At 27.3% G+C, this 18609-nt stretch overlaps 1 protein-coding gene across 1 annotated transcript in view; it reads left to right on the forward strand.

The window, feature by feature from the left end:
- Positions 1–7708: 7708 nt before the first annotated feature.
- Positions 7709–18609, forward strand: part of LOC129959289 (VWFA and cache domain-containing protein 1-like) — a 35544-nt gene continuing 24643 nt past the window's right edge. The window contains exons 1-4 of the mRNA XM_056072112.1: positions 7709–8267; positions 10423–10485; positions 13534–13682; positions 16263–16369. Of these exons, the coding sequence (XP_055928087.1) occupies positions 7893–8267; positions 10423–10485; positions 13534–13682; positions 16263–16369 (694 nt within the window). The 5' untranslated portion in view covers positions 7709–7892. The remainder of the gene's footprint in view (positions 8268–10422; positions 10486–13533; positions 13683–16262; positions 16370–18609) is intronic.

Genomic DNA, 18609 nt, shown 5'->3' on the forward strand with positions numbered 1-18609 from the left:
AATATCTTAATGTATTCAGAAACTGATTGATTTATTTTATACGAGAGATGCTATTTGCTAGTTAACTTGGTAAAAAAAAAATTTCTTCTAGACAGACTTCCGAACTGGAAATAAATTACTAATATTCAAATAAATGTAATAAACCTAATATGAGAAAAATTATTATCTAGAAAATTTTTAAAGGGATACTAGGATTTAAAACAGATAGTAGTATGTGCGTAGTAATTATAATAATCATGAAAGACAACATGCAATATTAAAAATAAATATGTCTTAGATTTTAAAATTCAAATTTTTCACATGCATTGAAGTATTATCATTACTACGTATATGCCGAATTTCATTGTTGTAAGTGCAATAGATTTATTTTAACGTCGCAAATTTAACTCACGCGCGCACATGCAAGTAATTCATTTTATGTATAATGCTGAATTATAATTACTTTCTGATATAATTATGTATAGAAAGAGAAAATATTGTAATTGCCGAAAAATTCAGCATCGAGATTCTGACGAATTTTGAACACATTTTTGGAATTTATCTGTCTATCTACCTGTAAACAAGGCAGATAAAAAAAAGCCTTTGATTAATCGGATAAAATTTGGCATGTCGTCTTAACATCAGCTTTGTAAATTTTTATCTAATTTTGGACAAAATTCATTCATAGAATTTTTTTTTTTGTTTGACTATCCAAATATAGATAAATATGATAACTTCAGAACCTTCAAGAGGATCGATGGGTAAAGTTTGGTGCACATATATAACACGTAAAGAATTGATCCGTATAAGATATTGAGCCAAATTTATAGGAGGTTTACGTCTGTACTTTGGTATGCATATAAATGCGATAGTACAAAAAATGCTAAGACTTATTTAAATGAAATTTAATACACACAGTTTCAGTATTTAACGTGAAAATACTTGTAGCTGTTGCGATATCACAAAACATTATTTTTCGTCTGTTTAAAAAATAACTTTTCAAAAAAACTTTCCTTTTTGAATATTGTTATTCTAAGAACGCTCTCCTTTTCAAACCTTATTATTCTAAGAAGACTTTTATTTTACTGCTGCTAATCTACATAAAGTTGTCAAAGCAAAGATTATATGATTTGTAGATGTTACGAATTTATAAGTTTTGAATCTAACTTTTTAAAATCTGATCTGATTGATTTAAATCTGAACAGACAATAGATATTGTCAGTTCTTTCTCATGCATGTAAACATGTTATCTCAAAATCGCAAAGACATAAATAAATGAAATTTAATACTTTACCTTTTTATCTACTAATTTTATAGTTCCGAGGAGAGTTTTTGTTTCAATCATTTTATAAAATGCGTCCTCGATTTTCTTGAATACAACTATGAAATCGCCATATGTGGGATTTCGGAAATAAGAATAGATGAACTCTTGGCGTTCACGGTCTTGTCCAAGTTAAGTTCTGTTACGTTAACGTCGCGTTTTTAAAGCGTCAAAAGAACTATTTTAAGAGAGACCTCGTAATTTTGAACCGCGATCAGATGAAGAGGACGACAACTCAGCCAACACCAGCTAACTCCAAACTTCCACACCACGCAATTGGGAGGACGTTTGACTTTGACGAATTTAACATGCATCAGACCTACTTACGCGACGTTTCTTCAGTGGAATCAAGTTCTCGAACCTGAGGCCCTCTGGTTCCGAAGCCGAGATCTTATCGCTAGGACACCGCGGCCAACAGTTTTATGTGAAAGGAGAGAGATTGCCCTATTATTAGAAAGCGAGAAAATTCCATGGTGACTCCTCCCACTGTTTTTTTACTGACATTGCAATATATTCTTTATCAACCTTCATATATTTTCTGATCTCTTTTAATTCGAAACAGTGGACGACTTTCTCGCCAAGCTCTTCCAACCTCGAAACAGATCCTGCTTGCCATGCAGAACTCAGGAGGCAGCCGAAACTCATTTTTTCCGGGACTGTGGTAAAGGTCCGTCCGACTGCCGCTTCAAACGAGATACCTGCTGCGTACCTCGCTATCACCGATTGATTCCTCGGTATGGGCCGGCGGTCGATTTTGAACCTCCTGTCCATCAATGGAATTGTGCAGGTAAGTATAAAAAACCGCAATCAAAGAAAGCTGAGTTCATACTAATCATAGTTTTTAACCCGGACACAACATTAATTCAGGTCAAATCTGTGAAGATAAACAACATTTAGATGTTTTTTTCTTCTTTCAAACTTTGAAATATGAGAACTTGGTGGCTACGATTACTTAACTTCAGTTTGATGTTTATATATTCTTTTATTTCTAATAAAAAATAATGGAGATTGCGTACATGGGTAATGACCTTCTGCAAAGATGATTGCTTGACCTAGAGCTACCAAACTTGATACAAATATGCTTTGAAGGGTAAAAATGAGCACTTCAGAAAGATTTTTTTTTAAATTTAAATAATTATAGTTTTTAAAAAATCGATATTTTGGTTATTAATGAATATATATGTATATAATATAATTAAATGATACGAAATTCATATTATAATATATATTATACATATTATATTGTATCGAATGATGATGATTGATATGATATTACTCAATGTATATGTGTATGAAAAATATTCCACAAAACGATTTTGACGTCACTTTAATATTCAAAATATTATCTTTTTAATGATAATAATTTAGTAGACGTACCATTTTCTCCCAGATTTTTGACAAACTTTTAAAAAGATTCCAAAGCAATTTTCTTGAAATGAAATTTAAATCGTTTCCATTGTTTCATAAAGCACTTGATCGCATAATTTGCTTCCAATGTATAAAGCTAGGGAAGATTCTACTTATTGCTACAATGAATAAGGAAATAAAGTTACAATATTGCAAAAGACAAGAGCAATTAGAAGTTAATTTACCTTAACAGTTAACCTTTTTCAGTGACAATGCAATGATATGGAATTGACCACATAGGAATGTTTATTTATGTAATGAAAAAAAGAAGTATAAGGCTATTAAAAAAAGCAACTTTATTGTTTCTCACAATTTGATGTTTATAACACTTTTTTTGGAGGAATGATTAATTTCAAATTATGCAGTAGAGGTTTAATTGAAATTAGTCTTTATCAATATTCGCGTCGAATCAGATGATTGCTAAAAGCGGATAGTTGTTAATCATATAAATTTGTTACTCTTACAGCAATACATTTATAACATTAATCTCATTTTTATAATATTGTTACCAACAGCAAATCGATTAGTCATGATGTTTTACACCTAACGATTATTAACTCTTTGCACTCTGAAAAATAATTTGATTCAAAATTATTCACCTAATACAAGGGCTTATTTATCGTTCCGAAAAATAAATTTATATAATTGTTTCAAGTTGAATTTCTCCGAAAAGTGAGCTTACATCTTTTTATCATTCTGTTGGTATTTTTAACAATTAAAATTGAAAAACAAATAAATGAAAAGTCGAAATGACGCACCTTCTTGAATGGTGACCACGAGTCACCTCTCGAAGGCAGAGTTAACTTGGGACTGCTTGTTGAGTTGTAATCTAAGTGAATGAAATTTAAAACGTGACTTTTCTTAGTTGATGCACTTACTACCAAAGTTGTGCAAACCTGTTGGTATAATCTACGTAATTCCATATTTTTTACATTATGAAGAATTAATTAATGCTTTCTACTCATCGAAAGATAGGTATTTGCCAAATATTGACTGTGGAAAAGAAGAATTCCACACACAAAAGATTATGTTGAATTATAAAGTAGAGAACTCAGTATCGTACCAAGTGCATCGAATATGATGAAATGATAAAATGGGACATTCGACAGATATCCATTCTGAACCATAGTTGATAATCTGTATGATGAAGGAGACTGATATTTTCAAATTTTTTTCATTACCAAGTATTCAATCGAACTTCAGAATCCTTTCCTTTTTTTTCTTTCCTTTCCATCCTTTTATACTCATGTGAAAATTAGTTTTGTTGAATACTAGAGAATCTTCGATTTTTTAGCATCCTCGAATCTATTCTTTACTGAGTGTTTAATTAATCTGCTATTTGACCATTTTTGTATTTATATAATTATATTCTCATCAAAAATCCTATCTCTAAAAATCAAAAATTTATATTGAGTTGCAAACTATAAGAAAAAAAAAATTAAGCTTATTGTGGAGAAATCATTTGAATTTTAATTATTTTATATTCTAGGACACACCCACTGCAAGCACGGACGAACGGGATTGATTGAGGAAAGAGCAATAAATTTCCTACGGGATTCAACAACAGGATATATTATGAGACCTGATGTGTGTTGTGGCACTGTTTGGTGCCTTCGCAAGTAGTTGTCGATTTTGGAGATGGCATTTTGAACTTAGGTGCTTCATAAAAATGACTCACATTATCGTATTTCAAATATGTCATCTGACAAAAAGCCCTAAAAATAAAATTATAAAAAATTAAATAATACAATTTTTTAAAATAAATTTCTGGCCTTGAATGCTACGGAAAAAAATAATTCTCAACTTTAAAATCTTGAAACTACATAAAATTTTCTACTTAACAGATATGTAAATAATAAAAAGAAAAGAGCTTAACGAAGTTGATAAATCAAGGTTTTGATAACCCATTTTTGGAACTATATCTGTCTGTGAATACGATAAATGAAATACTCTTTGAGCTAGATGGATGAAATTTGGTGCATGATTTTTTTTTGACCAAGTTCGTAGATTTTTATCAAATTTTAAACGAATTCCATTCAGAAGAAGTCTGTTTGTAAGGAAGTCTCTATTCATCTAAAGTGTAGATCCGTATAAAGTTTTGTACACATTCGTCAAGGGATTAACCATCTGTGTATCTTCACTTTAGCATGAAATTGAACCGATAACTCAAAAAATAACTATTTTGATAAATGAAATACGGTACACAGTTTTACCATCTGTATCAAATATATGTCCTTATTAAATTTTTCTTCAAATTTGTCAAAAGGTTGACTGGCTGCCAATCTATATTTTCATATTCATGCAAATGCTATAACTGAAAGACGCAATCACTTAAATAAATGCAAATTTGTATGCTGGCTTCTGATTATAATAATAGTTCTGAGTCCAATCTTGGTTTCAATTGGTCCAAAACACATATTTGGTTTTCTGGCGCCTGTGTATTAACTACATCTCAGCGATTAAACACCAAAAAAAATCTGTAAGATCGCATATTAAAAGGGTTTCTCCTAGCTGTTATTTATCAATGGCTTATAGTTAATAATACACAAATATCAGTTTTCCTTTCTATACAACTTAATACATAATACTCATGTGCGAAATTATGAAAATAAAAATCTGAGTACTCGCGGTATACATAGCCTTGCATAGAGTCCATAATTTCATGTAAGGATGGGAAGAAATTTTTGACGAATCTCCGCTTTCAAACCTCCCTGAGTTCGAAAAACATATTTTTAGCATTATGTCTGTTCGTCTGCCTGTCTATCTGTGACAATGATGATACAAAAACGTTTTAAACTAGATTCATGGAATAGGGTAAGTGGTCTTTATACAAAACTTGCAGATTTCTGACAAATTTTAAATGAAATCCTATCAGAGAATGTCTGTCTTTCCGCCTCTCCGAAAATAAGTAACAAAACGAAAAGAAATATATGAATAAAATTGAATAATATTTGATGAATAAAATTTGGAATATACATTTAGTATTTAAAGTGTAGATACTTATCAGATTTTGAATCAAATCCGTTAAGAGGGTGACGTTTTGTTGATTTTTTTTCATAATCATACAAGCTTGTAATTCAAATATACAATGATTTCAATTTATGAAATCTGATATGTGATTTTGTGATTACAAATGAACTTTTAGGTCAGATTTTCATTTCAATTGGTTGAAAGCAGTACATCTGAAAAAATACGATTTTCGGTTATCTATTGCTAAATACAGGATAAATCATCAAGGATCTCACTTTCAGATCAATATCTCGTAACTGTTATTTGCGGATGCAAAGGAAGGCATTCGCGGCCTTATATAAGGTCCGCAATTTTATGCAGTGGAAGGAATATACCTTTATTAGAGAATATGATTTCTAGTTGCCCATGAAATGTCTATCTACTCGGTAAATGCCATTTATTGACAGAATAAAGAACTAAGGTGAAAACTTTAAAGAAATGCTCTCCTTTTATTCCAATTTTTTAAAAAGTACTTTACTCAAATAAATAAATTAAATATATGTTTTTCAATAAAATTAAAATCAAAAACTAAACTTAAATAAATGAATAAATTAAGAAATAAACAAAATAAAGTTTTACTAATAATAATAAACATTTTTTACAATTAAAGTATGCCTGAAGTAACAGTGATTTGAAACAAATATTTAAAAATAGCAAAAGTAAAAATATTTTTTATTAAAAAAATAATAAATTATACATTTTTAGTTAAAAACCAGAATTTTTAAGTACATTACACTCCCGATTATCCGCGGAATTGGGTGGCGCGGCCGCCGCGGATAACAAAAATCGCGGATAATCCGAAAAAAGCTAAAAACAGGTATAGCAAAAGAGAAAACAGTCATTCCAACTTTGAAAAATCATTTTATGTACAATAAAACGTAAAATAAACAGCAGGAAATGTTTAACTAACGCTTAATATTTTAGTATATCACTCAAAACTAACCTAAAATGCATTTTGTTAATGAAAACAGAAAAGTGCTTTGTACTTACGAGAGGCGTCAAGGATACACAGAAAAATTAATTCATATGTACTGTTTTAATACTGTAACGTATTATGTAATTACAAAAGCATAACTGTAAAACTACACCTTTTTAAAGAAATCAGTCATTTGTGTCTGCTTCTTGCTTTGGAAGCATTTTCTCTTTGCTTGGAAGCAAAAAAAAAAAAAAAAAAAAAAACTTAGTGCGGCAGGCGCGGATAATCGGGAGTCTACTGTATCTATAGGCTGAATTCATTTCCTTCTATTGTTTGGCATCAAGTCATGCTAGATCTGAAACTGTAAAGACTGTAACAGAATTCGGTTCTCCTATTGGTCAGCTGTTAGTTTTCACCTTTTACTATGAATCGGTTCATGAAAGCTAGCGAGAGATAATCCGTTTTTTTCCATCCATTATTTTTCTTAGCTTGACGTTTTTTTAGCATTAATTCAGTTCAAATGAATGCGAATGGTAATTTGTAATTGGAATGGTAATTTATTAGTAATTGAGCTATGATATGACAGTTTTTCTTAATTCATCTAGCATTCAAAATAACTCTTTATTAAAGTAATATTTTTGCCGAATATTCTTCTTTTCTCTTATTTAATTGTAGTGATATTTCAATAACAAACTACTGATTCTTTTAAATATAGTTTGCAATAAAATATAAATATTAATAAGTATTTGTAACTACTGTATACAGCCGCTGCGTTGTTCCGAACCTAAAATTTTCATCACTACCAGAATTCTTTAACTCTTATTATTGATTCTTTAGAATAAGTTTAAATGATAATTAATGTAAGCACTTTTGCTCGCTTACATTAAATTAATAATATAATCCTACGCTTTTGCTCAATTCTTCTTCTTCTGGTCCCTTGGAAAGGGTGAAAGACAAACATTTCATTGATAAAAGGAAAGTAGTTAACCTTCAAAAGAACGCATTCAGTGTTTACGGATTCTTATACAAGTGAACGTAATATTGTGCTGCCATTAGAAACCAAATTCTGACAAAAACATGGCGGCTTTGTGTTGGATGTTAATTGCGGTTTCTCATTAACGATTGTCAACATGATAATCGTTAGGATTTTCTGTAGTCTGCGCTTATTTTGATTATAATAAATGCATTTTAGGGATAATGTTAATTCTGTACATTGTTTTAAAATGTTACTTTTTGGAGCATTTATTTTGACAAGTTAGAATGTGTACTGAATTTTATATGATCTGTAGCCTTCGTTGTTTACTTTTTGTTTTGTCACTCACCGTGAACATTACCTCATTGTTATGCAAAAATACAAGTTTCAGTTTTTCACCATCGCAGTCGATGTTGCTTGCTTACGAAAAAGATAATGAAGAAATCTCTAATCAAAAACAATACGTGGTAAGATTAAATGCCAAAGTGCTCGCACATGAGCGAGAAAGACTGGAGAAATCATTTCAAAAAACTTTACTTAACTCTCCAAATGCAAGGCACTTCTCTTTTGGACAAGGTAGCTATTTTTTAAATCCTGGTAAATCTATAGGTTCCTTTCTAAGGCGAATCAGCAATGAAGAACTATGTGTTACTAAAATGCAGGTATGTATCTTTGTTTGTAAATATTTGAAATTAAGCGATTCATTTCTGCATTGATATTTACTTAATGACAGATTATATTCTTAGTCGCTTTAGTTTTTCATTTTATCAAAGTTTTATTAAATGATTACACTATTGGTGTGTTAATATTACTCTCATTTATTATCCATCTCAAACTTCTCTTAAGCAAAATTTGTAAGTAAATACATATACAATAAAATAAATTATACAATATTAATTATTAATATTTGTCTTATATAAATTATTAGACAAATATATTTAATGTATAATTTATTAGAAGTCTTAAAGTTTGATGTCATTTTTTGCATTATTGTAATAAATAAAAAATGAGAAGAGGAAAAAAAAAATGATGTTTCTCAATATTTATTAGATTAGCATTGTTACAGTATATATATATATATATATATATATATATATATGTAACAAGATTTTTTGTAAATGGACATTCATATAAAATTATATTTTTTGATATATTAATTTGATTTTTATAAGATTTTAAATAAAAAAATGTAACATTAATTTTATTTGAAATTTGAAAAGAAAGGTTCAGAAGTTGTATTAACTTAATTAGATATCCTAAATGTAAGAAACAATTTTCCTTATTATTAAATCCATAGAATCATACAAGCACATTTTCTTTTCTTCCAAAGCTTGTTTGTTTTCATTGCATTTAAATGCATATACTGAATGTGCACTGATAATGAAATTTTGAATAGCCTTTTTCATGTTTTTGTGCATAATTTGTAGTTTGAGAGTTCTAAGAGTTGTTTTAGCGTTATCCTGAATATGTAGCATGTAATATCCTTTGTGCTGAAAATATGTTTAAATTGTAACCTTGTTAAACTCTTTCTGTTTTTGTGATAAAATTTTTTAGTGTTTATTAATGGAATTCATTTGGTAAAACTAAAAACAATTGAATAGATTTTTTTTTGTCAATCTCTGTCCAACAGTAGAAAACTCGTCAAATATTAACTAAAGAAAATGATTATGTTACTATGTTTGGCAGTTTATCATTTAAAAAAAATTAAAGCTTGTCAATTGTACTCTATGATTTAATTAGCTAGAGATCTAATAAAATGTTAAGAATGCATTTTTTAAAAAAATTATTTTTCCTTAAATGCATACATTCTTTTCTAAAGATTTTTTAAAATTTATTATTCAATGAGCTCCTTTGCATAAAACATAAGTGAAGATAAAAGAGAGCAAAGAGATTAAATTTGAGATTTTATTACATTGTTTATACATCATCATATTTCCTTATGATTTATTTATAATATGTATATTGATGAAATAAAGGTAAAATTAACGAATACAGCATTGATATTTTGACAGTCATGACCAAATCATGCCATATGATAGAAAACTCATTAAATATCAGTGAAAGACTACAATCCAGTTATTATATTTGGGGATTTACTGTTTTTGAAAAATTATAATTTGATGGTTATGCTATAATTTTCAATTAGGCCAAAACAATAATTTAATTTGTCCGAAGATTGTCTTTCATTTGACTAATAAGATAAAAATTGTAAGGTTGTGTCAGATTTGGTTGAACAATAGATGGGGAACTATCAAATTGTTTAATAATTTTGCAATTGGTTGATTTATTATCAAAACTCACATTCACTTTGATATAGTGAATGAGAATCTTTTTAAAATTCTCATTTGGCCTCTTATTTCCTAATTTTTTTCCTAAGTTTCTAAAATCTCTTAATGCATTGCTTATTGTTCTGAGCTTAGCCAAGTTTTAGAAAATCAAATAACTTTTTCACCATAGAGAACAATGACTATGACCATCTATGCACTTGTGACTATATATATATGGTCCATGGTCTTATCTCTATATATAAATATTCAACTTTACTGTCCTTCCTTCATTAAAAATGTAATAGCAGCCTATTACTTTTTTTGGAAATTTTAGTTATCTGTAATGGGGGGGGGGAGAAAGTTTAGATGACATACAAGTAATTAATTTGTATATAATATTTTTTGTTTTTTGAAATTTATGTTATATTTGTTGTAACTTACACTTATTATACATGTGTGTTAATGTGTTGAATTAAAATGATAGAAATTTGATTTGTTTTTAAAAAAATGAATGAATAAAAAATGTTTTCTAATCAAAGGATTTTTTTAGGCTATTTATGATACTCTACCAACAGCTGACAAATTGGATGATTCACAAGAGATTCTTGAAGAGGTATTTTTTATTTTATATTACTATAAATTTTGTTATTTTATCATTTTGTATCTGATACATACTTGCCGACAGCTTTCCTTACTCAGTTTTTTTCCTATGGAATTTTGATTATTATTTATTTTAATTGACATGCATGAAATTTAAGATAATATTTAAATATTTTTTTAAATTATATAAGTATATTTGTATTAATTCAGGTTTTTTCTTCTTCTGAATTGTGGCATGTTTTTTTCTTCTAAAACCAGTATGATTTACAATTAATAACAACAACAACAACAAAAACTTTTACAAAAATAATTCTAAAAAGTAATACAATATTAAATATTAAACATTTGTTATTACAATGAAAGCTATTAAATTTTACAGTCACATGGGTCAAAATCAAACGTATCAAATTATATTGAATTTAAATCATTTTAATTATTAATTAATAATAAGTTTTTCATTGAAATGTTGACAAAAGTATATTATTTGTAGATCTATATTTTATTTTAATGTAAGAAAATAACTCAATATGTTTTACCTATGTATACTGCCTTCTGACAGTATTATTTATTGTTACTTCATCATTGAATCTATCAAAATCCTTCTTTGGTAAATGTTTTTGTTCAGACCAGATAATTGCTTTTTTTTATAGCAGGATAAAAAACATCATTATTTCTTAATTTAGGTTCCTATAATATTGAAATAATTGTTAAAAAAAGCTAACACTTACTGAAATTTTATAGTGAATGATAGTACTTCATTTACCAAAGTCCTTGATATGTTTTGAAATTAAATATGAAATGAATTGATGTAAAAAATTACAGTATGCATTAAAACTTTTCTCATGGTGTAAAATGGTTTTTCCTGTTATAATAATAATAATAAAATTCAGAATTCTTCTCATTGGTGATAGTGTATTTTGAAAGCAGCTTAAAAATCCTAAGTAAGTAGATTCACTGAATTTATTTCATCATTAAGAATTAATAAAAATTTATTTTTTACAAATTTTTTGTAAAATTATAGGTAGAAGCTAGGCTCATTACTTTTTTATGTATTAATGAATAAATATAACAGTCTAAATATAGTGTTTGATTAGTCAAAGTGTTAATAAGAGCTTTTATATGAAAATAAGCATACTTTAAAAAAGTATTTATATTTATTACTGTATTTTAATTATAATAATTCACTATTATGTTTGAGTACTTGTATACTGTCAGAAATATATTTGCTTGATAATAGATTACGTTATTAGTTTGGTTCAGTTTTATTTTTATGAACTTTTATCTGTGAACTAAGATTCATAATGATGTAAATACTGAATTACATATAGTAAGGGTAGGTGTGATCTACTTGAGCTAGTATATTTATATATCGGATGTAATTATTGGATAGTTAGTATACAGTTAAATGCAATTCCATTTAGACAGTTATATATTTAGATATGGGATGAATTATTTAACTTAGATAATGTAGTACAAAAGTGAATAGGTGCATGTATACTTCTGTATCTGAGAAGTGAATATCCCACATGTACAAGATAATACAAATTTGAAAATAGAAGTTAATTATTTCACTATTTATTTGCCATATTTCTTGTTACAATCCATTACCAAGTTTCAATATTTCCTTATTTTATAGCACAAAACTAAATCCAAATTCTGCATTTTCTCTTTTATCCACAGAATTAAATCCATACTCTAGTTCAGTCAATATAGTTACTGTTATTGATTGCTGAGATGACTGAATAGCATTTGAAATTCATGCAATTCACATTTGATCTTTAAATCCTAAAAACATCTTGTAAATGAAACATAAGTTTAATGATTTTATTTTATTCTTTTTCTTTTTGCTTTTGAATTATAGTGATATTTTTGATTCAAATTAGGAGCTAAGATATTTTATCTGGAGAGAGAGGGATAATTTTGTTGCATCACAATTTTTTTTTTTTTTGTGTGTATACTGCACTTCTCAATCCAGATTAGTTGATTTCATATTTAAATGTCTTAAGGTCAATTTAACCTATTGGATAAGGTTACTCTCTTAATTTGTAGCTAATTTATTCTTTAAACGTATTTTGTATGAAGATGGATCTAAAATTTTAGTTTAGGTTGTGGGGTATTCAATAAGAATATCTAATAAAAGCAGAAAAATCCTAGTTTACATCTTTTTGAGACTTTCATGATTTTTAAAAATTTGTTATATTGGTTTATCTGAGCTTCATTCCAGATTGTAGAAATGTTACTCTAATTTAATTCTGTAGTTTAAATCTTTTTTTGTAAAATTAGTTATTCAGGGGTTATTTTACAAAAACCTATGAATGGTAAATTTTTTTTTATATTTCTTGATATCGAATGGTACAGGACTATGCATCAAAATAAAAGTTTGGAGTTACTGGCTCAATAGAAACAACATTTAAAGAAAATAAATAGCTGGTTGGGAGAGGTCAAAATTCCCTGCTGCTTGAAAGTATTTTTAAAATATTATTTAAAAATACTAAAATATTATAATTTTACATATTAAAATATTTTAAAATATATTCTATAGCAACACATTTCATCGTTGTAATAAAATTTAAATTGTTTTCTTGTTGCTACAAAAATTTCATACTGCATTTCTTCTATTATTGAAGATCAAAATTTGAAGATTCTTCTTAGTACATTATTTTAATAACCACTAATTCCAGTGACTGATATTTTGTATATGCAATGATTGTTTTATTAATATTTTCATAAATGTTTGTTAGAAGTAAAATAATGCTATACATACTTAATGTAGTTTTGTCTTTATACTAATAGTGCTTTAATGTTTGTTTTTTAGATTAAAATTTTAAATCTACCAGTTTGTTTCTCTGGATAAAGATATAATTTTTAGCCTTTTCATTTATATGTTTAAAATATTTATGAAAGTAATAAAATATTTATGGATTATAATTCAATAGGAAATTTATTAAAATCATGTGTTTTAATTCTTCTTTTATTTTTTGTTATTAACAATCACATTACATCTGTTCTTATTTTTTCACCTATGAGTATTATTAATATATGTTTTTTTTTGTCATTTTAGATAAACTATAAACTCAGTCGAAAATTGAAGGAATATATATCTATCCTTACAAAAAACAAACAGTATATTGAAAGTATTAATGATTCTCAACAGTTTCGTTTTGAACACACAGACATTGCTTGTTGTCAGCTTAAATCGGAATCATTAAGGTGAGACATTGAATAGCCCTTATATGATATTTGAATATATTGGTGTTTGTGTATTAACCATATGCCGTTGGTGAAGTTTTGGCTCGACTTCATGCTATTGGTGAACATATTCAATCAACTTATATGACCATCTATATCGATTTATCATTAGTTGCAATAAATATGACATTTTTTATGATTCTTTTTTGGTGATTAATTGCCTTTATGTGGTTAAGGCATACATACCAAGACATTCAGCTCTACTCTTATAATTTATGTTATAAAAAGTATAACAATTTTTTTTCGAGACAAAGAAAGATCATGTTAAAAAGTTTAATTAATATGGAATGTACAATCATTCAGCTTTTTTTGGTTTTTATTGCATTTGTATAGTTTATATTGTTTTATCTTATTTTAAAGATAGAACTTTATTTCTGTTTTTAGTGAGATGAATTTTAATTGATAAAATCAATACATTTATGTAAATAATAAATTAAATTTTCATTTAAGCTAACATTGGATATATATCTACATTAAATGTTACCTAGGAGAAAAATCAGAATTGCTCCCACTCACTTTTTATGCAATCCACATATCATTCCTATTTTGAAACTGTGCTAGTGAGTGATAAGATTGATATTATTAGATTTAAACAATAATAATTAAAATATTTTAGAATAAACATTATTTATTTTTGGAAACCAGCTGTTCTCCCACCATATTAATAATACTAATTTAATAATACTAGCCAAATTTGATTGATAATATTTTATTACACTAAATTTACGATAAAAAGATCATTTATGTTGTTTAGACATTTACATACTTAAACATAATTAAAAAATAAAATTGATCTATTTGTTGTGTTACACTTTTTATTTTTAGATATCTCTTAAATATTGGCAAATTTGGAACAATATCTTTGTCAGGGAAATCTTATCATTTTTTTTCTTTATTGAGAATATACAATTAAGTAATGTTATTAAAGATTCTCTTGAGAATTTGGGAATCATTAATTACTTCTATATCTATATCTATACTTATAATAAAGCTCAATGTGTGTGTGTGTGTGTGTTGGCGCTCTACAGGCCAGGTCATTTGACATACAGCTACCAAATTTGGTACATGTATACCTTAGAGGTCGGGAATGTGCACCTGGGGTCCCGTTTTTTGAAATTTTAATTAGAATTTTAATTATTAATTAAAAACTAACTTTCCCGCCAAAAAAATCTTCCATTTTCCCCACCGCCAACTTTTCCGCCAAAATAATTTTCCATTTTCCCCAACGCCAAATGATTTAGGCTTTAGTTCTTTTTTTCTCCCAACAGTAATGAGGCTAGGGTTAAGATTTTTCGGCGGATTATTTCAAACGATTCTGTTTATTTTCTTAATGTTTTATGCATTTAAAATTAAACATTGTTAATTAATCCATGTTTCAGATTCATTCTGAAGTACTTTTGAATTAAAATAACACAGAATAAAGGAAATTAAAAATGTATAATCTGCATAGCGTTACCCCAACTGGCGTAGAAAAATTCACGCATTTGCGTTACCGTAAAAGGCGAAGAAAATTCACGCATGCGCACTGTGTTCTGATTGTTGGCATGGCAACCATTAACAACGGACGATTTAAATTACTTTTAGGTTAGTTGTATGCTTTTGTAAGTAAATTGTATTTATGTTAGTTATATATTTTTTTGTATATGCTTATAGTTTTAAGTACATCATTTTTTAAGTAGTTTTTTTTAACCTGTTTTCAATGATTTAAATTATTTTTAGGCTAATTGCATGCTTTTGTAATTAAATTGTATTTATGTTAGTTATATATTTTTTGATATATGCTTATAGTTTTAAGTACATCGTTTTTTAAGTAGTTTTTTTAAACCTGTTTTCGACCGATTATTTTAAACGATTCATTTTATTTTCTTAGTGTTTGATGCATTTAAAATGAAACATTGTTAATGAATCTATCCGTTCATGATGAATCTGAGAAAATTTTGTTGACAAATTCTTGAGATATTATATAAATTAAGAAAGATATTCTTTAGTGCCCATAAAGTTTAAACGCTCAGTGACTCTATTATCAGTAATCATATTATTAAAAAAAAAAATGCTTTGTTTCAGTAAAAAATATTATTATATTAATTGCAGATTAATCCTTTACACTTTAATTTAAAGCATAAATTCTACGAGGGGTAACAGAAAATTAGAGAGATACATATCACGTTATGACTGAAGGCCTTTATAATATTATGAGTGAATTATATGACTATCAAAATTTGAAGTTTTAAAATATTTTGCTGAAGAATCTATTAAAGTTGGAATTGCATAAAATATTTAATTATTAAAATTTTAACGAACATTAAGATTGGCGAACCGGCTGGTCGCCAAAGGCGGCTAGTATGTAATAATCTGAACTTTCATATGAAAATTGACAAATTTGCTGCAGTGATTGCAGTAAGGGGATTGTGTTTTTTATCCAGAAAAATTATATAGTAAATAGTTTTATTTAAATATTTGAATGCATATACATAATTAAAATATGTTTAATAATAAACAGTTTTAAGCATTTTAATAGAATATTTAATTAATTTTTTGCAGATATAGTGAGCACTTTGGAATAGATGTTACACTTGATAGAGGATGCATGACATTTCCTTATTCACATTCACCATCAGGATTGTATATTGGTAAAACATTTTGTGCAGGTATATTAATTTTTTTGACTTGCTCATGAATTAACAAAATTTCTTTCTTATAATTATTCTTTTTATTTTCTTTATTCTCCCAGAAATTCATTTATATATATATATATAAATAGTTAAGTATTTTAAATATTTAACTCAAGGTAATAATTTATATATTAAAGTTTAATATTTTTATCTAAGAATTTTTTAAACCTTTTTCTTAAAAAAATATTGTGTATTAAAAAGTATATAAAATATTTAGTATATTAGAAGCTAAGATTGTAGATTTAAATCATGTGCAACTTTTTTCTCATTTATCACAAAAATATTTTTGCATTTGTAATAAAGCAGATTAGTTTTACTTTTTAGTATTGTTTATTATTATTTATAAGAAAAAAAATTATTATTAATCAGGATCATTGTCTCTCAAAAGCATATTTTTCATATAATATAATAAGATTAGAGTTAATTAGAAAACAATAATAAGCTTGTTTTGTGATAATAATAAATATTATTACTGCTCTCCCCCACTCCCATTTGCTTTATGGCCTTTTTAAAAGTAAAGTCTTAATAGTGGTTTTAAGTATCTGTATCTTTATAATTTTTTTAAGTTAAAATCTGAATTTAACATTTATATCATTTGATCTTGCTATCGAAGTATATTCATTAATTTTGAGCCCTTTTTAATTGTAGAAGCATATAAATATGTTTGGTATGCTCTAATCAAGGAACAATTATACAATAAGAAATCTTCTAGCACTTTTTTGAATTTCAAGTTAACACATTCTGTTATATTTTATATAGTTGGTATTGCAAAATGAAGGGAACTATAGTTTATACCATGCCCTTCTTTTTTTGAGCTGAATCAGTTGCTTTTTGGGATAGCCATATGCCACAATTTGTAATTGGAAATTAACTCAATCTTAGACACAATACTCCATTTCAAAATTATTTTCAAGTGTAGAAGTGTGCTTATGTGTTAAATTATGTATTTGGCAATATTATTTGGGGGGGGGGAGAGAAACATATTTTTTGGTCTTTTTCTGCTGGAAATAATGAAAGTGACTTAGTTTATTTATTTTGTTTATTATATTAGTATACTAAACTTCATAGTTCCAGCAATTGTTTGATAAAACTTCTGTGTTAACATTAACATTTATCTGGATTTTACTATTGAGTAATTTTACAGACATTTCACCATTTGCAAAAGGTGCATAAATCATATTTCACCTGTTTATAAATATTTCCTCAATTATATCTCATTAGATTAGCTAGTATTCACTTTATGCTGACCACGTAACCAGGACATACGCCTTGCACCCCAGGGCCCTCGGTCAAGAAAGGAAATATGGGCATTGTAGGCCTTGACCCACAAGGGCTGTTGTGCCACTGAGTTCAGTTTTTTTAGTTTAGATTAGCTAGTATACATATATAATAATTTTTTCCCCTCATTGTCAGAAAAAAACAAACAATGATTAATCTTAAATGTTTTAATTAATTTTTAATTAAAAAATATATTACTAAAATTTCCTGTATTTTCTAAAAACTCTATGTAACAACTCTAATTTATATATGCTATATCACTTGAGTTACCAACTTGCATTCTTTCAAAACTCAACAAGAAAGAAAATGATAAATTTCTTATAATTTATTAATTATTAAACATGCAAACAAATCCACAGTATTTAAATTGTTTCTGCAGCGTCTAAAAATGTGTTTTGAAGCTGGTTTCTAACTGCATAATTTCATCTATTTCATCTGAAATTTTCTGAGTTCAAATTTTAATTTGCATTATTGATTTTTCTAATCAAGAAATTGATTTGTGCTTCATATGAGAATGTGAAAACTTTCCTTTACAGTTCTAATATATATATATATATATATATATATATATATATATATATATACACATAAAATTAATTATTCTTTATTTTTGGAGACATTTTCAATGCTATAACAATTGTGCATTGATTCAAGTTATTTCTTCTCTATAACCAGGGGTGTTTGTGCTCCGGGGAAACCCCGGAATTCCGGGGATTTTGAACTTCGATACCCGGAAATTCCGGGGATCGTCGTTCAAAAGGAAGTAGGAATAATAATGAATTATGTATTTTGATCTGGGTAATTTTGTTTGCTTTGAAAGCAGAAAACGCAAGGTCAGCGTGTGTGGTGAAAACTTTTCCTTTCTTTCTCCAAAGGCAGTGATAATGCGTGAAAAGGGGGAAAAAACTTCTTTTTTGTTCTTTCCTTATTGTGAGTTA

The sequence above is a fragment of the Argiope bruennichi genome, chromosome 2 (genome assembly GCF_947563725.1).
Source record: "Argiope bruennichi chromosome 2, qqArgBrue1.1, whole genome shotgun sequence".
Classification (NCBI taxonomy): domain Eukaryota; kingdom Metazoa; phylum Arthropoda; class Arachnida; order Araneae; family Araneidae; genus Argiope; species Argiope bruennichi.